At 33.8% G+C, this 24,471-nt stretch overlaps 1 protein-coding gene across 6 annotated transcripts in view; it reads right to left on the bottom strand.

Annotated features, from left to right (window-relative positions):
- Positions 1 to 24,471, bottom strand: part of Fam135a (family with sequence similarity 135 member A) — a 108,450-nt gene that overhangs the window by 14,664 nt on the left and 69,315 nt on the right. For 5 of the 6 annotated variants that reach the window (XM_026391327.2, XM_077801726.1, XM_026391326.2 and 2 more), the window contains 7 exons: positions 12,158 to 12,231; positions 10,539 to 10,693; positions 7,963 to 10,327; positions 6,015 to 6,175; positions 3,233 to 3,324; positions 2,648 to 2,745; positions 1,312 to 1,463 (listed from right to left, as the gene is read on the bottom strand). In XM_026391327.2, coding sequence (XP_026247112.2) covers positions 1,312 to 1,463; positions 2,648 to 2,745; positions 3,233 to 3,324; positions 6,015 to 6,175; positions 7,963 to 10,327; positions 10,539 to 10,693; positions 12,158 to 12,231 — 3,097 coding nt within the window. The remainder of the gene's footprint in view (positions 1 to 1,311; positions 1,464 to 2,647; positions 2,746 to 3,232; positions 3,325 to 6,014; positions 6,176 to 7,962; positions 10,328 to 10,538; positions 10,694 to 12,157; positions 12,232 to 24,471) is intronic. The other variant, XM_077801727.1, reaches the window with a different exon arrangement.

The following is a 24,471-nucleotide window of genomic DNA, read 5'->3' on the forward strand; positions in this document are numbered from 1 at the left end:
GGCAGGCAACACCACACCCAGCAGAACCAACTTTTAAAGTGAGCAATTGGTTCATGTTTTCTAATGACAGCTGAATGTAATTTGTTTCATATTTAATTGTACTTCTTTATTATCAATAGCACATATTTAAATACATCTTCCCTTTATAGAAATTAAATAAAATCTTAATAATTCTGGAACTAATATTATAGATTATGAAAATATTCACTTCCATGTTCATTGCTTCTCACAAGAGAATGGAAGAAGAAAAAGGGAAATAACTCTTTAACTGGTTAAATCTGATAGTATTTCTGGGAAAGAGTTTATTGAAAAAAAAATTAAAAATACCACATCTAATTCATGCTAGATTCTATTTTGTGTTATTTAAGGATCTCATTTTTCTCACACCCTGTTTTTGAAACTACAAATATACAATTGGCTGTGCTTTGAAATTGCCAATTTGAAATGGGATACAAGGGAAGCTGGTATGATTTGTCAATAAAAGGTGGAAAAGAAAACAGAAATAAAGATTTTGGGAACTAATCAAATAGGCAATGAAATCTAGTTTCTTCTCTTGAAAGAAATCAATCACTAAACAACTATAAACCATTAAAAAAAAATCAACAGGCAAATTAAGCACCAGGTAGTTCACAATGAGAATATTTATACTAGTTAAAAATTAAGGTCTTAATTTTCATTTAATTTCTTTAGAACTTTTGATTAACTTTATATATATATATATATTATATATATATAATTTTTTTCCAGTACCAAGATTGATCCCGGGGTGCTCTGCTGCTGAGCTACATCCCAGACCTTTTTATTTTTTATTTTGAAATAGGTCTCCCTAAATTATGGAGGGCAGACTCAAACTTGTGATCCTCCTGCCTATGCTGGGATTATAATTGTGTACCACTGCTCCTGACACAATTTATTTTCTTATTCCTTAATTGTTACCAAACCAAAATAAAAATATTAGCATTTTCTATAATTTTTTTGTCATATTAAATATATTTGTTATCTGTTTTCCAGTGACAGAATAGCTTATTTATAAGACAAATATTTGCTGAGATATTTAGAATTTAATGAAAACAAAAAAGACTCTTGTGATTGTTGACAAATGCCATCTCAATATGTTATATTTATTTTCTGAAATTACTTTTATTAAAATACACCATGTATATAACAAAACAGGAAATTAGCTGTATCTTTTGTTTCATGAAATTCCAAGTATGTGACAAGTTGGCTGGAAAATACCAGGAAACATTAAATTTGTATTTTAAGTTTTTTGCATATGCCATATTTATTGTATAGTATAATAAAACTTTTTACCTGTATTAACAAGAGCGCTGCTATTATACAGAGTACCAAGGTGAGGTCCAGAAAGAGACAGAAAGGTATGAAGTTTGTTGAGGTAATATTTAAACCTTGGCCTTGTAAGCACTGAACGGATTATTAAATTGCCCAATGAATGTCCAATAAAGCTTTAAGAGAAAAAAAGACATTTCTTCCACAGTATTAGTTTTAGGAACAAAAACTGAAGCTGATATACTATACATATATTATAAGATAGTAAGAATTTGAAAATTTCTAATATGTTTTAAAATTATGGCTTTAATACTTTAAATAATGACATTTAAAGGAAAAAAGAATGTAGAAGATTCCTATTGTCATATAACCTAAATGATTATAGAAAAATATTATTTATCAGAAAACTTTTACTTATAGTTTATAACTGTAGAAATACATTTAAGAATGATTAGAGAATAAATTCACCTCTTAAGGCTATAACACATATTATTTACTTCTCATGATTACAAACAAAATAATTCAACTTATTTGTAAAGGACAACTTAGGAGAAAGTATAGACTGGTCTATACTTTAAAGTTAGACAGTTTAGGAAAAAAATAATTACAAAAATTTAACAACATTTATTTTTGTACATTTATGGGATACAGTGCAATAATTAAAAAATGTATAGATGTGTAATGATCAAATCAGGGTAATTAGCATTTCCATCTTCTCAAACATTTATTTCTATGCGCTGGGATCCCTTAGATGCTTCTAGATATTTTATATGATAAATTGGATAGTTTTTTAAAACTGGATGGAGTTAGAGAAGATAATGCTAAGTGAAGTTAGCCAATCCCAAATAACCAAACGCCGAATGTTTTCTTTGATATAAGGAGGCTGATTCATAGTGGGATAGGGAGAGGGAGCATAGGAGGAATAGACGAACTCTAGATAGGGCAGAGGAGTTGGAAGGGAAGAGAGGGGGCAGAGGGTTAGCAATGATGGTGGAATGTGAGGGACATCATTATCCAAAGTACATGTATGAAGACACGAATTGGTGTCAACGTACTTTACATACAACCAGAGATATGAAAAATTGTGCTGTATACAATTATAATGCATTCTACTGTCATATATAAATAAAAGGAAAAAAAAAATCTGTGTAACCACTAATCTACTTTCTGACTCTACAGACTTGCTTGTGGATACTGCATGAAAATGAAATCATATAATACGGACTTTCCTTAAAATCATTTTTTAAATTTCTCTTTAACTGAGTTGTTGTTTTCTACATTTCAGATTAGGATAATACTATTAAAAACTGTTCTGTAATTTATAGACATATAAAAATAAATGGTATAATATAGAAGTTACCTTATTTTTGAGACAGTTAAACTATATATTTGAATATATTGTATTATCTCATCCAAAAGGCGATCAGTCATGCTATCAAAATCAGCAAAGGTATCATTCTAAATAAAAGTAAAACAGACACATTTCACATTAAAATACATATCATCACATAAAAACTAACCAAATATAAAATAATAAATAATAAAACATTTTTATTTTAAGTACTGAAAACAGTTCAAGTCTAATTTTCTTTTTAGCAAAATAGTGAATGTATTACTCATTATATTAAAATGAGCGTTTCTAGGGAAAAAATGTTCAGTGTTCTTTGTCTAGCCTATTACTAGTATTAAATATAAGGCTATTTCATATACTGGCATAATTAACAATTATTTGTATATAAATATGAAATTCTGGAAATGCTACATACATGAAGGAAACTCATAAGTCAAATGAAAACCATATAACTCTTTTGGATATCTATTTATGTTAAATTTCATAGAAATCAGAAAAATTGTTTTTACTATAGGCACATGGTAACAGGCAAATGTTTATGTAGAAACTGGTACAAAAATGTTTACGTCCTTTGAAAACACTGCCATTTTGTACCTGGTTTCTCTCAGACATCAGAAAATCAATTCTTCCCCTAGGTAGTCCAAGTTCAATATAAGTTTTAACCAATCGAAGATCTGCACTGTTACCTAGAAAATAAAAAATGATATTTTAAGGATGAGATAAAGTAAAATGTACATAGTATAACATCATATATTTTTATAGTTTCTCAAGTCAAATTTATGACCTATACCATTTGTGAAGATACAATAACAGTGTAAGAAATGTTTAATGCATTTTAGCCTTAGATTTAATCTATTGACTTCCTTTAGTGGTACTGGTACAGACTGAGAGAAAGAAAACACACTTAAATACCTAGGATAGTTTATTTTAATAATTATCAACTAAAAAATCTAAAAACATTTTACAATACAGATATGATATATAAATATGAAATTATCTTTAAAAATTAGTGGATTTTATTTCTTTGGTTTACTAGCAATATAAACGTCATTATCAATTGTTGAATTTTTATTTTACCCTTCTAACATTTATATTTTAGATTTTTCATGATTAATGTATTTACAGAGGTAACTGCTTTATTCCTGATTTGTAAAAAAACAAATAGCCAAAGCAATCCTCAGCAAGAAAAGTGAAGCTGGAGGCATCACAATACTAGACCTTAAATTATACTACAGAGCTATAGCAACAAAAACAGCATAGTTTTGGCACAAAAGCAGACATGAAGACCAATGGAAGAGAATAGAAGACAGAGACAACCTACATAGTTATCTCATACAAGACAAAGGTGCCAAAAACTACACTGGAGAAAAGATCCTCTTCAACAAATGGTGTTGGGAAAATTGGAAATCCATATGTGGCAGAATGAAATTGAACTTCTACCTCTCACGCTGCACAAAACTCAACTCAAAGTGAATTAGACCTAGGAAGTAGCCCAGAAATTCCATACCTACTAGAAGAAAATGTAGGCGCAACTCTCCAACATGTTGGCTTAGGAACAAACTTCCTTATTAAGACTCTTAAAGTACAGGAAGTAAAATAAAAAAATCAATGGGAAGGTATCAAATTAAAAGGCTTCTTCACAGCAAAGTAAATAATCAAAACGTGAAGAGAGCCTGCAGAATGGGAGAATATCTTTGTCACATGAATCTCAGACAGGGTGTTCATTTCCAGAAACTCTAAAACCTAACCACACACAAAAAAACAAATAACCCAATTAATAAATGGGCAAAGGAACTAAACAGACATTTCTCAAAAGAATATAAATGGTCAAAAAATATATGAAAAAAAGTTCAACACCTCTAGCAACTAGACAAATGCAAATTAAAACTTTACTGAGATTTCACTTCACTCCAGTCAGAATGGCCATTATCAAGAATACAAGTAACAATAAATGTTGGAGAGGATATGGTGGTGGTATTGGAAATTGCTGCAACCACACTGGAAAACAATATGGAGATTCCTCAAAAAACTAGGAATGGAACCACCACTTGACTCAGTTATACCACTTCTTGGGATATTTATAAAGGAGTTAAAATCAGCATACTACAATGATGAATCCCCATCGATGTTTACAGCAGCTCAATTCACAACAGCCAATTCACAAAAGCTATGGAACCAACCTACAACAGATGAATGGATAAAGAAAATGTGTATATATACACACACACTGAGCCTTATAGAAGAATGACTTTATGACATCTGCCAGTAAATGGACAGATCTGGAGACTTGTGCTAAGTGAAATAAGCTAATCCCCCCAAATCAAAAGTTGAATGTTTTCTGATATGTGGATGCTAACACACAAAAAGTGGGGGGCAGGGAGAATGGATGTTCAGTGGATTATCATGCATATCCACAAGACCGGGATTCTAATTAGAATAAGATATACTCCGTGTTTGTATAAATATGTCAAAATGGACTCTACTGTCATGTATAACTAAAAAGAACAAATTTTAAAAATCTAGTTTGTTATTAAAGAATGACATTATAATACAGTAATACCCTTTTGGTCCAGAAACATTTGGCTTTTTCTAAGATGTCCTACATCTAGAAAAAAACTTGCTGAGTAAACAAAGTATCTTTTAGAAAGTCACAGCATGAAAGCCTGGTATTTAGAAATAACATATGCCTTAAACATCAACCTTAATTCATAGGTATATTGATTTTTCTAGCCTATACAGGTAACAGCTGAAAAAACCAAGAGAAGACAGAAAAAAAGAAGAAAAACCCAAAATACTGTTTCATGCAAAATTTACTTAAAGAACCAACCTAGATGCCCTTCAGTGGATGAATGGATTAAAAAAATATGGCATATATACACAATGGAATATTACTCAGCAATAAAAGAGAATAAAATCATGGCATTTGCAGGTAAATGGATACAGTTGGACAAGATAATGCTAATCAAAAAAACAAAAAACAAAAAAAACCCAAATGGCAAATGTTTTCTTTGATGCAAGGTGATTGACTCATGGGTAGGGAGAGAGAGCATGGGAGGAATAGAGGAACTTTAGAGGGGTGGGAGGGAAAGGGAGGGAGCAGGGGTTTAGCAATGATGGTGAAATGTGATGGACATCATTATCCAAAGTACATGTATGAAGACACAAATTGGTGTCAACGTACTTTATATACAAACAGAGATATGAAAAATTGTGTTCTAAATGTGTAATAAGAATTGTGATGCATTCTGCTGCCATGTATTTAAAAATTAAAAACAATTAAAAAAATTTAATATTACACTTAGTAAATAAAACTAAATGAGATCTATTTAGGAAAGAAAGTGAGTTGCTATGGGTTACATTAATAGATGTCACATACCATCTAAACCATGAACACAGACAATGAGATGCACTCCATCTTCAGAACCATCCTCCTCTTCCATGCTGAAATACGGTACTGAGGATGCCAGCAGAGGAATATCACTGTACATGAACCCAGGGAGTTTAAGTTGTTTTAATTCTTCTTTTGCCTGAAGGAAGCTGAAGTAAAGATACTCGTTATTAAGGATCATACTCTGTTTTTAGAACCAAAAAGGTAATCTAGAATTGCAGAGGAAGAAACTTAGCAATATGTGGTTTTGAAATCATGAAAAAAATATACGGGATCACCTAAATAATTTAAAAAGCACAGGTCTATTTTTTTTTGGGGGGGGTTGATTTTTGTTGCTGATCAAAGATAATAAACACTTTGAGTCTGAAGTCACTTAAAAATGTTATTTTAATGCCAACTAAGAAGATATTAGAAGCAGTTATGCTGCCTGAAAAATTTAGTAAAGCTGGGGGAGGTACTGGAGAAATGGTAATCTAATGTTTATCATGTAAATAAATCTTTTAACTTCTTTGTTCCATTTTAATCTTATATAAATGGAAGGGAAGAATCTATTCTATATAACATAACAGTGAGAATTGTAGATAAAATATTCAGTAGATTAGATTACTTGCATTTTTCTCTAAAAATTATCAAAGAGAAGGAGAATTAAAAGGGGTATGTGACTAAATATAATTGGAGGTACATACTCATTTGGCATGACTGACATATTTAACCAACTTGGGGACTGCAAACAAAATTATTACTACTAAACATTGTATGGGGGCTGAGGCTGTAGTTCAGTGGCAGAGTGCTTGCCTAGCATGTGTGAGACAATGGATTTGATCCTTATCACTGCATAAATATATATATATATATATATATATATATATATATATATATATGGCATGCTGTCTATATGTAACCACAAATAATTAAAAACCAAACAAAGCAAAAAAGCATATCATTTAGACTGATAACAAAGTGTAACTTAAAGAAGCTAATGAAGGGGGGAGGATAGGGGAAGGGAATGGGAAAGACAGTAGAATGAATCAGCTATAACTTTCCTATGTTCATATATGAATACACTACCATTCTAACTCCATATTTAGTATTCAACCACAAGAATGTGAAGTTTCACTGTATGTATGTATGATATGTCAAAATACATTCTACTGTCATTTGTAACTAAAAAGAAAAAAAGAAAAAGTTATGTTTTATTAAGGGGGGGAAAAAGCAGCATTTAATGAACCTTAAACTGGGTGAAAACATAAACACCATCTCTTCTTGATGACTCTGACAAAGAGAGGTACACAGCAGGTGGTACATAATCTTTGGCCTCTTAGCTTATATACTACAATTTTTAAATTGGCCATATTCACCTCAGTGGGTTTCACTAGCTTTAGGCGCTTTAGATCTTATTTTGTCCTTATTTCCTATATATTCTCATGAAACCCAGATTTTGTCTGGAAGTTAATGGGGTAATGATGATGAAAGGGTTTTGACTTCTAACATAAAATTACCAGTAGAAAATTTATATCAAGAACATCTAGCCAAGAAACAGGACAATCACTTGGAAACTACCTCTCTGTAAAACAGTATAACAAGGTTCATTTATCTATTTTAGATAGCTATTCAAAGAAAGACTTTTTGTACTATAGAAACTGGAGACCAAAATGGGCATTCAGCCCTTTGGCACTATTTATGATCTATATCTGTATCTATCTATATGGATATGTGACATTTTATAAATATTACCTAAGTAAATATTACAAGCAGTTATATACTGTCTGAAAAATTTGACACAGAATAGTTGGGAAAGGTACTGGAAAAATGATAATTTAATGTTTATCATGTAAATAAATCTTATCTTCTATATATATTTATGATTTTGCTTTAATATATATATTTATGATCAATGTATATTTAGTAGCACATACTGTTAAGCTCCATTACTTACGCTTGTATTTGAGGTTTTGGTGAATTTTCATACCAGGAAATTGAAGAAGTCAAGTTGTAAGAAATGCTGCTTGGCTGCTTTGTAATGGCATCAAATTTACTTTTAGAAGAAAATTTAACACTACAAGGAGACTCTCGTGGTGCAGATGGGAAGGACAAACAACCAGAAGTACAAACGGTAGGCACATTTATACCATCTCTCAGATAGTCACTGTTTACTTTTTCAGATTTTATAAGTCCTTCTTCTTCTAGTGCATCTCTGCTTGTATAGTGAGCATTTACTGTTCCATCCAAAGCTGAATAATCTTTTTCTTCATAATAACCATTTTGAACCATTTGTTGATCCTGCTCTTCCTCTTCCTCCTCCTCTTTACCCTGTTCCTGTTGAAGATCACTAATTCCTTTTTCACAAGTTTCCTTTTGAGGGCTAACTGAATTGCTATAGCTAATAGCACATGTGTCAGAAATATCCGTACTGCTCTGAGAACCAAAATAATTTTCCACAAGCCCTTGCTTTACCATATCAGTACCAGCTGAAAAAGGGTCACTTGTACCCAGATCAGTTTCAACTTCAACTGTAGGAGCTTCTGAATATATTTGTTTGATATTTAATGTATCACTATTTTTTCCTTCCACAGTTCTATTTTCACTAACTTCTGCATTAGTAGAAATGGAGCCTGAAACAACACAAGGAGTGCCTAAACAAATTAGTTTTGAATTTAACATAACTGCTGTTCCTGCTGAGTTATCAGATTTATCAAGACTCTGGGAGCCTTTACCCATAGTGTCCAAGTTAGGTTTGGAGCTGCAACTATTTTTCGCATCACTGGAAGTATCTTTATCTGAAAAAACAAGTTGCAAAGCGTCTTTAGTGCTTGAATTTAAGGAATGTATTGCTATAGTTTCACTATCCAAATGCCCTGAAAATATAACACTTTGCTGTTGCAAAATAATACTTGACTTTTTAGTATCATCATATTTTGGCAAATCAATTGTTCCTAGGTCTAATATACTTTTGCTATCACTTAGATGGCATTCAGGCACAATAGATTTCTTAGAATTTTCATCAGGTGACAACAGTTCATCATCAGAAGGTAGAGAGTTTATAGATGTCAAAGATGACTGTATTTCACTTAAAGCACTTGTACTCTCAGTGCAATGACTTCCTAATGAAAATTTTATGTTACTATCAGTTTTCATCAAAAGCTGAGGAAATAATCTTTCATTATTATAAGGACCTTGCCCTTGCACAGTTTCAAAGACTATGTCAGGGTTTGGATGTGTTGCAAAAGAACTTGGCTCACTTTCAACACCTGAATCTGAAAATCTAGACGAGGCATATGTGGGATTAGTATCTGGTAATTTAATTGTATCTCCACTTACTACAATATGATATTCTTTTGTAGAAGGAGCAGGCATATTATTTCTTAATTTAGCTAATGATTCTCCAATAGGACAACATTTTGCTTCTTGCAAAGTTTCCTTTTCAAGTGTTATTTCTAGAGATTTAGATTTACCATTAGATTCTAAGGACTCAAAGCAGGGTAAAAAATCATCTACAAATATTTCATCGTGTTGAAGCTCAGTCAAAGGTCCTATATTAACAGTTATTTTTTCTCCACTGAAAGGATCTTTATCGCTGGGTTTTACTTCAATTGTTCTAACTCCTGATGATGGGGTTGTTTGATGATCATGGCAATCGTCTGATGAACTTCTGGATGTCAGATTTTGTTCCATGTGTATAATTTCATTACCATCCTGGGAGATATCAAGTTTACCTGAAATGGACAAATTTGCACAAAGATTTAGGCTGCCAGTGTTCAAAGGATCAAACTGGTCTGGTTGAATATTTTCAATATCTGGAGACTGTTGTTCAATTCTCTCTGTATTAGTTGGCAAATAGCTAGCTTCCTTTTGACTTGTCTGTCTGATGTAAGTCTTTGGGTCAAAATTATATCCACATATTGTGGGATCCAGACCTTCCTTCTGACTATGTGAAGGATTGCCTTCAAAGCATTTATTGTGATCATTTGATGCTGTACTTTTCAAACATCTGTAGCCTACCAAAACCACAGAATCCTTAGAGTTCTGTTTTATTATTTTTTTTGTGTTTTCTGGTTTCATTGTTTTCATGAGCTTAGCAACCTTAACTTTGGATTTATTTGATTCTTCATTTTTTCCTTTTAGAAATTTTGTTAGCTGCTTTTCACCTTCTGTATACCAAATATTGGAGGAACCAGCAGGTCTGACCTTCAATTCTGGGCTAGAAAGTCCTGCTACGGAGCTTTCTTCAGTCTCATATTTATCCATTCTAGTGGACTCTGATCTCTGAAGATTCTGAATTCCCATCCAGGGTGCATCTAAGTCTTTTATCCAAAGAAAAAAAGATTTAGATTTAAAACAAGTGTGAGAACTCATGATTAAGACTATTTTTTCTAACTATAACTTTCTAATAGCCTCAAACAAATAAAATTGAAAGGGAAAAGTTGTTTCACATTAGGGAATGGTTTTATTTATATTAGAAAGAATATGCTAAAAATTATACACATAGCTTATATTATTTTAGATGATACTTACCTTCAATAACTGAATCTAAATACCTATCTTCAAAGATTATAGGTAATGAATTGAGATCTCCATCTAATTCACTACATTCAATAGGTAGGGGTGGAAGAGAACTGCAGAAGGAAGTATTTTTGATAGCGGTGCACATCTGTAGGTGACTCTGAGCACTGAAAAATATTTCTTAAGTCAGATTGTAATAAAAAAAATTATACCCAACTCCACTTTACAGTCTACCCTATTTTCTTCTCCTATCATTCCTATTCCCTTTCTTCAAGACATACTCTTCTTACGAAAGAGCTTCTTGGATAGACATAAACTGGTAAGATAAAAATTCTGGTTTGCTGACAGACAATAAATTACTGACACAAAATTATAGTTTATTGACAAATTAATTTCTATTATATTGTATACTTTCTTAAGTTATTTCAAAATGAGTATCTATGCTTATAGAATAAACTTCCAATCATGTAAGAAAAATGCTTACCAATTATTTGATAACAGAGAAAAAACTACACTCCATTGTAGCTCCTTTACTTAACACATATTGACCAATAAAATTAATAGCTATTAAAACAAAGTATTTAATTTTCTTTTTGGCATTGGGGACTGAACCCAGGGGCGCTTTATCACTGACCTACATCCCCAGCCTTTTTTATTTTTTATTTTGAGACAGGGATTCACTAGGTTGAGAGTTGCTAAGTTGTTGAGGTTGGCCTCAAACTTGAGATCCAACTGTCTCAGACTCCTGAGTTGCTGGGATTATAGGCATGCACAACTGTGCCTGGCAGTATGTAACTTTCTAATACAAAACAGTTAAAGGATCCTTTGTTATATAAAATTTAAACCAAATCCAAGTAAACAGAATAGTATGAAATGTACCGATTACCCAGTATCAACAATTAATATTTGCCCTTCTTGTTCTATCTATACCTCAACATTCACTACATATCCCTCCATTCTACTATTGTTTAGTTTTTCTTAGGTACTGGAATATATAAATATAAGCTGTAAGATTAACAAGTGAATATATGATATAGAACATTTCAATCTATTCAGAGTTTCCTCATGTCTTCCCAATTTTCCAACCCAGATAAACCCCAAGATGACCCACTATTCTATTTTCATTTTAATTTTGGCTGTTCCAGAACTTCATATATTTAAAATCATACACTATTTATTCTTTTATGTCTGCCTTCTTTTGTTCAGCATAACATCCTCAAAATATTCTCTGAAGCCAAAGAATACCAGACCTAAATATATTCAGTGGGAAAAATGGAAGGCATTTATTCTGGATATTTTAACTGTAAGTCATTACATAGCAAAAGGTAGTGCCAGACTACCCAAACTCACAATGATAAATATAAGAGATTTTGACCTGTGAAAATAAAGACAGAATAAGATGGCCAAATGGAAGGCTGAAGCCAGAGTTGCATGGCTATATTTACAGATTACAGTGAATCTGATATAAGGGAAGAGAGGGGCAAGGCAAGTAAATTATGCATCTCTCTGAAGATTTAATAAAGAGTGGATTTCTGAACTTCAAATTCTTCTAGTTTTTTCTATAAATTCTGAGGTAGATATCCATGTGAAAGGAAGCAACATCATTTTAAGTTTGGATTTATGCTACTCACTGAAGTTCCTGGTATGCAATGGCAGCTTCTCTTGGATGTTCAAAACAAAAGAATGCCTCAGAAAATCTTCGAACCTAGAGAATTCCAAAAAGGAGTATTAATAACATGGCACACTTAAAAAGTCAACCTGGCATAGAATGGCAGGGAAAGAAATTGCCTCCATTAGGCCTTGCATAACAACCCGTGAGAATTCTCTCCCTCTTCATTGTTGACAAAGCACTGTATTTTTGTGTTGTATGAAATGAACAGCAGAATCTACAGCGAGAAACTTAGGTTCATGTTTTGGATCTCATTTCTCTTCCTTAAAGGAAGGGATTCTATTTGCCTTATTTGCTACTACATTTCTAGTATCTACAATAGTGCCCAGTACATGGGAAAAACAATGAAAAACCAGCTAGCTATCAGGTGGCTTTCTCCATGCTCTATGCCAGGCTTTCAAATATATGCTAACTATACTGTCTGACTTAGCATAGAAGTATTGTGATTTTAGGCATTTAATCTTTGAGTTTCAGATGTTTCATTTTCAAAATATATTTAATACTTGTTCTATACATGGGGTTATAAAGAACAAACAAGAATATATATGATAGCACTCTATAATCTGACAAGTGCATATAAATATAATCTATTATAATTTCCATTAGAGCATTCACTACATTTTGCCTTAGAATAACTGTATATGCAAATCATACCACCTCCTAAAGTGTAATGTTTGTTAGAACAGGACCAATGTTTTGATGACCCTTGTAGTCTCTAAAACATAGTTTTGCATGTTAAAAAAGTACTTGGTAAATACATATTGAATCTAGCTGAATATTTCTTCCACTACATTTATATTTTGATCCTTTTATTTTTAATAATGAAAGGAAAAGCTCTGTCAACTACTGGAGATGAAAAATATATCTTGTTTGGAGTATAGAGGAGAGATAATTAGGTTACATCTTGAAATTATATTACATTGAAGATTCTCTTCTAAAGGGAAATTGATTTAGGATTCTTTGGATAAATATGTACATGAATTAGAGATCTATTTTACTCGTCATCAAGATCAGGCCAAACATGACTTACTAAACCTCTTTCTCTGAGCAGATGAGCCTGACTCTTCAGAAGGACAAGTCAGTAAGGGAGGTTAGGAGAGGCAAGTATCAGACACTGAGGTGGATGCACCCATCTGTGTCTGTACTTTCAAATGCATTCCAATTGTGTCTTCTTTCTTTCCATCCACAAAGGGGAAGATGAGAAAAACCAAAGCCAAAACCAAAACTATCTGCCTGTCTATCTCGAGATGTTTTCTCTGGGGACTATAAAGTGAGAAGGAATTTATCTTTAAGTTATCTGGATTCCTAGAGTTGTAGCTGGACCTGCAAAATTAGTGAGCTGATTTTCCTTTTCTTTCTATTTTCGGTAATTCCTAAAATAACTATCAATACTTGATAGTATCCTACTCATAAAACTATGCTAAGTATTTTATTTTCATTCTTTGTTTTAAACCATAAAAAATACAAGGGAGGAGGTATTATCTCCATTTAATAAGTGAGAAAATTCAAACCAAAGAGTTTAATCACAAAGAGGCAAGATAATAAGTGATAAACTTGGATTAAAATAAAGATTTGAGCAACTCCAAATCTTATGCTTCAAACCACTTATCTATTCCCTTCGACTTCATACTTCATGTTATCAGAAATCTTTCCTATCCTCTATGCACGCACAAGTTTCTCAATTCTCTCACAATGATTACCACTCTGGGGTGATAATATAATGAATAAGGTTACGAACTGTGCTGTGTGGCCACAACTAAGGTATGACTGCCACCTGATGACAATACAGCTTAATTTTAGGCAAATGACTTACATTAAAAAAAAAAGTTAAACTTCGGATATGACGAATATATATTACTGCTTTGGTATATGTTTATAAAAATGAGTTTTCTGATATATCCTAATTTTAAAAAGAATTCACTTATTTGACAGCATCAATATTTAAAATTTAGCAAAAATCCAGAAGAGAAAAAAAACCCTGAGGACACAGAATGGAATTTATTACTAATGTTTTACAGAGTTAAATGCTCCTTTATCTATGTTCTTCCTAATACATTGCTCGAATTACTAACATATCATTTATTACAGTATAATTATTAGTAACATTTTTATTATAGTACAAACTTATTTGTGTTCATGGAGGTTAGAGTCCAATTTTGAGTGCAGAGTATATATTTCATAGATCATAATATTTAAATTACCTTGAAAAAAGTAGGCATATTGCAGATGTTTACTGAACAAATGTTTTTTAAGTCCTTGTGTTACACTCACAGTAGGAATACCATACAGTCTTTTTATTATACAAAGCTGATTTATGCTTACTATTAAATAGAATTCTAACTAGTTTACATTGATTCTCAATCCACAGCTGTTTTAAAGGAGCACATTAAACTAGGGAAAATGAACAACTGTAGAGGCAGATGGAATTGGACTCCAATGAGGATGAGTCAAATTTCAGTTATCACTCTTCCTAGCAGAATGATCATATTTAGGGAACAGTCTAACTCTATTAATGAGTTGGAGAACTTAAAACAGTAACCTCAACCTCAACCTCAATCAGCATTGTTTTTTTAAAAAGTTCCTTAGGTGATTCTAAGGTTAGCCAGGTTTGAAAATGTCTATTTTAAATTTCTTCTTAGACCATAATAGAAAAATTGGTATAGAACTTGCCCTGAACGTAACTATATAACTGATAAAAATACATAAGGCAACTATTTGTAACACTGACAAATATGTACTAGATATGCAAAGCAGCAGGAAAATATAACTCACAATCAAGAAAATAATGCAATAAGTACATACGATTCCCAAGATAATCCAGATGTTAGAATAATAAGAAAAAAAACCTAAAAAATAGAATTGCCTATTATTCTTAAGAGCAGATTTAGGTTTAGCAAAAAAACCTAAATGATCAGCAAGTAACAGTTCTTACAGCCTCTCTTGCCCTGCTACCTCTCCACTTCCCCTATTATTTTATACCTTATATTACTGTTACATTTGTTACAACTGATAAACCAATACTGACTTTAAAAAAACCTTTTTTTTAGCTGTAGATGGACACAATATCTTTATTTGTTCATTTATTTTTTATGTAATGCTGAGGATTCAGCCCAGTGCCTCACATGTGAGCCCCAGTCCCAGCCCCAATACTGACCTTTTATTAACAAAAGTCCATAGTTTACACTAAAGTTCACTATCAAGTATTCATTCTCTAGTCTTTAACATTATATCATAATATTACATCATGCTCATCATAATATTACACAGAATAGTTTCACTGCCCTGAAAATGCCCTGTGCTCCACCTATTTGTCCCTTCCACCATCCCTGTGAGCCTGTGGTAACCACTTATCTTTTTACTGTCTTCTTGGTTTTTCCTTTTCTAGAATGTCATAAAATTAGAATTATATAGCTTAAATTACCTTTCATATCAGCTTCTTTCATTTAGCGATGACTTCAAGGTACCTCCATACCTTCTTTTGTTTTATTTCTTCTACTTAGTTGTACATGACAGCTGGAGGGCAACATTTCAATTCTCTGGTTGTACATGGTATAGAGATGCACCATTTGTGTAATCATACATGTACCTAGGGTAATGTCGTTCATCTCATTCCACCATCTTTCCTATCCTCTGGTGGAATTTTTTGGGTCTTTTAGGTATAGAATCATAACCTTGGCAAATACTGCTAATTTGTGTTCTTCTTTTCCTATCTGTATCCCTTTAGTTTCTTTTGTCTGATTGCTCTAGCTAGAATTTCAAGGACTATATTGAAGTGATGACAGAGAACATCCCTGTCTTGTTCTAGTTTTTAGAGGGAATGCTTCCAATTTTTCTCCATTTAGAATGATGTTGGCCTTGGGCTTGGCATAGAAAGCTACAATGCTGAGGTATGATCCTACCAGTCCTAGTTTTTCTAGTGTTTTGAATATGAAGAGGTGCTGTATTTCATCGGATGCTTTTTCAGCATCTATTGAGATAATTATATGATTCTTGTCTTTAAGTCTATTGGTCTTAAGTTTTCTTTTCCTTGATGTGTCTTTGTCTGGTTTTGGTATTAGGGAGATGCTAGCCTCAGAATAAGTTTGGAATGGTTCACTCCTTTTCTATTTCACGGAATAATTTGAGAAGTTTTGGTACTAGTTCTTCTTGGAAGGTGTTGTAGAACTTGGACGAGAATCCGCTTTTCTTGGTTGGTAGATTTTGATGGTGTATTCTATTTCCTTACTTGAAATTGATCTGTTTAAATTGTTTATATCCTCCTGATTCAGTTTGGGTCGATCATGTTTTTAGAAATTTGTTGATGTCAGAGGATTCCAACATGGCGGCAGGCGCGGAGAGATCAAGTCTCTGACCTCTTCAGCTGTGCGGGCATAGGGAGTCGTAAACAATCTAAATTCTGTTTGCTCAGGATCACTAGGCAATGCTGAGCTGACGTGGATCTGGGGCTATCAGTATGGACCTCTCAGAACACACACTGAGCCCAGATCGGCTGAATTCAAGCTCCCATTTGCCTGCTTCCCGCAGACAAACAGCTGTGACTCAGCACTAATCCATCCGGCTGAAACAACTGGTCAGCCCTTCTGATCCTACGGAGGTAAATGCCAACCGAGCCTTCATAGGTAGTGGCCACAGGTTTGAAACGGGGCTTGGGAGAGACAGTAAGGACCCACCCGTTGCATTGGTCACCCGGCAAAGGGAAACGAACTGTCGCCATTTGCAAGAGTTACCACCATGGCAGAGAACTGACGTCACCAGACTGCTTTGGAGGAGATAACTTCATTGAAACCTGCGGCTACAGGTATGTAATCACCTAGCCTTCCCTCTCCACACATCGGGGAAACCTTAAGGGCCCCTCCCAGCTCTCCCGTGATCACGATAGCCAGACCGAGGGAATCAGACGTGGCTCGGGACCCACGGCGCGGAACTCCCAGCTACCGCTCCCACCAGTGCTGACACCTGAGGTCTCCTGCACCAGCTACTGGGGGCGTGGCTACCAGAGGGCAAGTAAAATTCGCTGAGGATTCTCAGCCCCAAGCTCTACAAACGTAGGGTCTGAGGGAATGGCAGACAGGGAGAGTGTGCCCAGTCGTTCATGAAAACAGGGCAACTGGGAGCAGCAGACCTGGCGTGTAGCCAGTATTGTGGCGAGCGGCACCCGTGAGAGGGGCCTGGCTAGAGGAAAAGTGGGGAAGTGACTAGACACAAGAGGAGGCCCTAGGCACTCAGGATTGGAGACTCGCCCAGTCTGGGAGGAGGAGCTGCTGCACAGTGATTGGTTCCCACATATTGACAGGAGAAACTTGGCCTGGTGGGCACAGCGCCACCTGCTAGAAGAGAAGTTAATCAAACTCTAAGACTGAATTTATTAGTTTTTTTTTCTTTTTTTTGATTTGGGTTTTTTCTTTCATTTTCATTTTTCTTTCTTGTTGTTTTTTAAATTTATTATTCAATTTTTTTCAATTTCTTTTCTTCTAATTTTAATTTTTATTTTTTATTATTATAATTATTGTTTAAAATTTTTTTTTCTTTTTTTATTTCCTATTTTTTTCTTCTTTTGTCTTTTCATTTCTTTTCAATTTTCTTATTCCCCCTTCCTTGAATTCTACCTGGTTACTCTCATTCTCTTTAGGGACTTCTTCCCTTCCCTTCAAATACCTTTCCTCCCAAGCATCAAATAAATTTATAGGAGTAAACAGTAACTCAGCAGTCAAACAGAACAAGAAGCAACATGAGCAGCTTGAAAAAGCAAGGAAGAAAAGGAGTACAAACAATGCAGGACCGCCTAAATATTCAGGAGGACCTGGAGTCATCAGAAAAATGGTCATATAAAGAACTCAAGGAACACCTTAGACAGATGGAATGGAACCTTAAAGAGGATACGAGACAGCAAATTCAAGCAGTGAAAGAACACATTGAGAATGAATTACATAAACAGATAAAAGAAGAAGTTAAGCATCTTTATCAGGAGATAGAGATTATAAAAAATAATCAAACAATAATTCTAAAAATGAAGGAAACGATAAACCAAATTAAAAACTCAATTGAAAGTATCACTAACAGAGTGGAGCAAGTAGAAGCCAGAACGTCAGATAATGAAGACAAATATATCATCTTGAAAAGAGTCTAGCCAACTCAGAAAGGCTGGTAAAAAAATCACGAGAAAAACATCCGACAGGTATGGGATAACATAAAAAAAACAAACTTATGAGTCATTGGAATAGAAGAAGGTACTGAGATTCAAACCAAGGGAATGAGTAACCTGCTGAATGAAATAATTACAGAAAACTTTCCAGAAATAAAATAGGAAAACAGATATACAAATTGAAGATGTATATAGGACACCGAGCACACAAAATCACAGTAGACCAACGACAAGACACAGTGTTATGAAGATATCCAATATACAGAACAAACAGAAAATATTAAAAGCTACAAGAGAAAAGAGGCAGATTACATTCAGGGGTAAACCAACAAGATTAACAACAGATTTTTCATCACAGACGCTGAAAGCAAGAAGGTCATGGAACACTGTATTTCAAACACTGAAAGACAATGGATGCCAACCAAGAATTCTGTATCCAGCAAAATTAAGCTTCAGGTATGACAACGAAATAAAAATCTTTCATGATAAACAAAAGTTAAAAGAATTTGCAGCCAGAAAACCAGCATTGCAAAGCATTTTGAGCAAAACACTACACGAGGAAGAAATGAAAAACAACAACCAAAACCATCAGAGGGAAGTGCCTCGGTAAAGACAGAGAGCGATGGGAAAGATAATCATGGAGAAACAAACTAAAATTTTTTAAAAAAAGGGATAAATAATCAAACATGGCTGGAAGTACAAACCATATATGAATAGTAACTCTAAATGTTGATGGCTTAAACTCTCCAATAAAGCGACATAGGCTGGTACCATGGATTTAAAAAACAAATCCAACAATATGCTGCCTCCAGGAGACACATCTGATTGGAAAAGACATACACAGGCTGAAGGTGAAAGGATGGGAAAAAATATACCACGCACACGGTCCTCGTAAGCAAGCAGGGATGGCCATCCTCATATCCAATAAAATCGACTTCAAGACTAAGTTAATCAAAAGGGATAAGGAAGGACATTATATACTGTTAAAAGGAACCATTCACCAACAAGACATAACAATTATCAATATTTATTCACCAAATAATGGTGCTGCGACATTCATAAAACAAATTCTCCTCAAGTTCAAGAATCAAATAGACCACAACACAATAATTATGGGTGACTTCTACACACCTCTCTCACCATGGGATAGATCCTCCAAACAAAAGTTGAATAAAGAAACTATAGAACTCAATACCACAATCAATAACCTAGACTTAACTGACATATATAGAATATATCAACCATCATCAAATGGATATACTTTTTTCTCAGCAGCACATTGATCCTTCTCAAAAATAGACCATATATTATGCCATAGGGCAACTCTCAGTAAATATAAAGGGGTGGAGATAATACCATGCATTTTATCTGATCATAATGGAGTGAAACTGGAAATCAATGATAAAAGAAGGAAGGAAAAATCCTACATCACATGGAAAATGAACAATATGTTACTGAATGGGTTACAGAATGATCAATGGGTTACAGAAGACATAAAGGAGGAAATAAAAAAATTCTTAGAGATAAATGAAAATACAGACATAACATATTGGAATCTATGGGACACAATGAAAGCAGTTTTAAGAGGGAAATTCATCGCCTGGTGGTCATTCCTCAAAAAAAGAAAAAAACCAACAAATAAATGAGCTCACATTTCATCTCAAAGCCCTAGAAAAGGAAGAGGAAAACAACAGCAAATGTAGCAGAAGGCAAGAAATAATTAAAATCAGAGCGGAAATCAATGAAATTGAAACAAAAGAAACTATTGAAAAAAATTAACAAAACTAAAAGTTGGTTCTTCGAAAAAATAAATAAGATCCATAGACCTTTAGCCATGCTAACGAAGAGAAGAGAGAGAACTCAAATTACTAACATACAGGATGAAAAAGGCAATATCACAACAGATGCTACAGAAATACAGAAGACAATTAGAAATTATTTTGAAAACCTATATTCCAATAAAATAGAAGATAGTGAAGACATCGATAAATTTCTTAAGTCATATGATTTGCCCAGACTGAGTCAGGAGGATACACACAATTTGAACAGACCAATATCAATGGATGAAATTGAAGAAGCAATAAAAAGACTACCAACCAAGAAAAGCCCAGAACCGGATGGGTATACAGCGGAGTTTTACAAAACCTTTAAAGAAGAATTAATACCAATACTTTTCAAGTTATTTCAGGAAATAGAAAAAGAGGGAGCTCTTCCAAATTCATTCTATGAGGCCAACATCACCCTGATTCCAAAACCAGACAAAGATACCTCAAAGAAAGAAAACTATAGACCAATATCTCTAATGAACCTAGATACAAAAATCCTCAATAAAATTCTGGCGAATCGGATACAAAGGCACATCAAAAAAATTGTGCACCATGATCAAGTAGGATTCATCCCTGGGATGCAAGGATGGTTCAATATACGGAAATCAATAAATGTTATTCACCACATCAATAGACTCTTGTACATTGCAAACTGGTGCGGCCAATTTGGAAAGCAGTATGGAGATTCCTGGGAAAGCTGGGAATGGAACCACCATTCGACCCAGCTATTGCCCTTCTCGGACTAATTCCCTGAAGACCTTAAAAGAGCGTACTACAGGGATACTGCCACATCGATGTTCATAGCAGCACATTCACAATTGCTAGACTGTGGAACCAACCCAGATGCCCTTCAATAGATGAATGGATAAAAAAAATGTGGCATTTATACACCATGGAGTATTACGCAGCACTAAAAAATGACAAAATCATGGAATTTGCAGGGAAATGGATGGCACTAGAGCAGATTATGCTTAGTGAAGCTAGCAATTCCTAAAAAACAAATACCAAATGTCTTCTTTGATATAATGAGAACAACTAAGAACAGAGCAGGGAGGAAGAGCAGGAAGAAAAGATCAACATTAAACAGATACATTAGGTGGGAGGGAAAGGGAGAGAAAAGGGAAATTGCATGGTAATGGAGGGAGACCCTAATTGTTATACAAAATTACACATAAGAGGTTGTGAGGGGAATGGGAAAATAAACAAGGAGAGAAATGAATTACAGTAGATGGGGTAGAGAGAGAAGATGGGAGGGGAGGGGAGGGGGGACAGTAGAGGACAGGAAAGGTAGCAGAATACAACAGTTACTAATAGGGCATTATGTAAAAATGTGGATGTGTAACCGATGTGATTCTGCAATCTGTATTTGGGGTAAAATTGGGAGTTCATAACCAACTTGAATCTAATGTATGAAATATGATATGTCAAGAGCTTTGTAATGTTTTGAACAACCAATAAAAAATAAATAAATAAATAAATTTACCTAATGACCAAGCAATTCCACTCCTAGGTACTCAAGCAACATAAAAGATTTATTATTGAATGTTTACAGCATCTTCACTCAGAATAATAAAAAAAATCAAATAATAGGAGATAAAACAAATCAACTCTGGCATACACAATGGAATACTACACTCCACAATGGAAAGTAATGCAACATGGACTAATCTAAATGTGAAGCAAAAAATACAAATTCTGTTCATAAAGGTTCTGAAAAGTAACATCAGGGCAGGATTGTTTATAGGGTATGGAAATTAACTGAAAACAGATATAAGGTCATTTTCTAAAATAAAGGAAATGTCTTCTATATTGGCTGGTTTTCAGAATATGTCACCAATGTTAATGCAAGATTGGAGTTTATAAAAAGACTGAGAATATAACTCAGTGGAAGAGCACTTGCTTGCCATGTGCAAGGCTATGGTTTTGATCCCTAGCAACACACACACACACACACACACACACACACACACACTACAGACTTTATAATTAAATTTAGATCTTTCAAATTTATAAAGCTTCTGGGTTAAGCCTTTCTGAGGGCTATTAATTTTTTAAATATCAAATATATACTGACATCAGGCATGATAGTGATAGAGATATACATACTAATCAGATTTAGATTTATGAAAGCCTTTTTTCTTCCCCTAGCATTTAATGATTCCAAGAAAACTGGCTTAGTAGAAGTTATAAGCAAAATACTCTCCTCAATTAAATAAAATATTGTTAGAGATTTAAAAATTTAATCATGAAAATAACTGTTGAATGCAATTAGTCTTACTTTATAGGATATCTTTAAATAATGAATTTAAAAGTTATTCTCCTGAGTCCTATACATCAAAGGACATTATCAATAGAGTAAAAAGAAAATGTACAGAAGAAAATATTTTCAAGTCATACATGTGTAATGGTCTAGTTTTTAGAATATTTATAAAGAACTCCTGAAACTCAATAACTAAGACACAAACAATAAAATATGGGTGAAGGCTGGATGCAGTGATATAAACCTGTAACCCCAGCAGCTCAGGAAGCGGAGGCAGGAGGATCATGAGTTCAAAGCCAGACTCAGCAATATAGAGAGATTCTGTCTCTAAATAAAATATAGGAAAACAAAAAGGGGGGGTGCTGAGGGTGTGGCTCACTGGTTGAGTGCCCCTGGGTTCAATCCATCATACTCCTCCCCCCAAAAAAATTATGGACAAATGACTTCAGTATACACTTCATCAAAAAGACAAAAAAATGGTCAATAAACACATGAAAAGGTGTTCAAGGACATTTGTTAATTATCAGTGAAATGCAAACCAAAACCACATTGTAATACCATGACACACTCACTAGTTTGACAATAATAAAACAAAACAAAAACAAAAGCAGAAAATAAGTGCTGACAATGATGTAGTGAAATCAGGATCCTACCACATTGTTGGCAGGAATGAAAAAATAGCATAACTGTTACAGAAAACAGTTTGGAGGCTCCTCAAAGTTAAACAGAGAATTACTATTTTACCTACTAATTCCACTCCTAGGTATATAGCCAAAAGAACTGTAAACAGGTATGCAAACAAATGTTTCCTGACAAATTTTCGTAGCATCACTATTTACGTTGGGTAGAAACAATCCAATGTCTATCAATGGGCAAAGAGGTGAAAGAACATTGTATATCCATACAATGAAATTTCACTAAAATAAAAAATGCATTATTGATATATGCAATAACATGGATGAATCTTGAAACATTATGCTAAGTGAAAGAAATCAGACACAAAGGTAACCTTTTATATGAATACATTTATATGAAATATCCATAAGAAGTAAATGAGACTAGTGCTTACAATAGAAGGGAGAAAAGAGAAAATGAGGAGTGACTGCTTAATGGGCATAGGGTTTCCTTTTAGGGTGATCAAATGTATTGGTTATGGTTTGATGACTGTATAATCCTGTGAAATACTAAATGCCACTGAACTGTATATGCTAAAATGATTGATATGTCATGTAAATTTCTCAAAAAATCCCCCTCAATTAACCAAAAATTGAGTTTAGGAAATAGTTACTATAGACATTAGCTTACATATGACCTATCCTCTTGCCTCTACCACTCTGGTAGTTTTGATTTTCTAGCTATTAGACCATCAGTGTCAATGTTTAGTGTTTCAAAGCATTTTTTATTATTAATTCCAGTGAATATAGTAAAGTTGAACATTTTCTTTAAATTCAGTTGAAAAAAATTCTAAATCATATTTTATATCACCAAGGTAATCACTAAAAATAATGTTTGAGACTATATATATATATTTTTTGCTTCTTAAAATTTTTTGTAGTTGTAGATGGAGAGCATGTTCTTTTTAATTTTTTTATCTTTTTAGGTACAAGGGATTGAACTCAGGGGCACTTGATCACTGAGCCATATCCCCAGCTCTATTTTGCATTTTTATTTAGAGACAGGGTATCACTGAGTTGCTTAGTAGCTAGCACATTGCCATTGTTGAGGCTGACTTTGAACTCTTGATCCTCCTGCCTCGACCTTAAGAGCCATTAGGATTACAGGTGTGGGCCACCAAGCCAGGCAGCATGTCTTTGTTTATTTTTATGGTGGTGCTAAGGATCGAACCCAGTAACTTACACATGCTAGGCAAGCGCTCTGCCACTGAACTACAGCTCCACCCCGGAGACTGTATTTCTTTTTATTTTATTTGTAAAACATAAATAGCAAAGGAAACCAGTATTATAACAAATGACATTTCAATGTTGTAAGGCTGGGCTACATTTTTGTTTGAAGTCTTAATTTTTTTTTCTGGTTGCAGCCTTTATCTT

Source organism: Urocitellus parryii, chromosome 8 (genome assembly GCF_045843805.1).
Source record: "Urocitellus parryii isolate mUroPar1 chromosome 8, mUroPar1.hap1, whole genome shotgun sequence".
In the NCBI taxonomy this organism is placed as follows: Eukaryota; Metazoa; Chordata; class Mammalia; order Rodentia; family Sciuridae; genus Urocitellus; species Urocitellus parryii.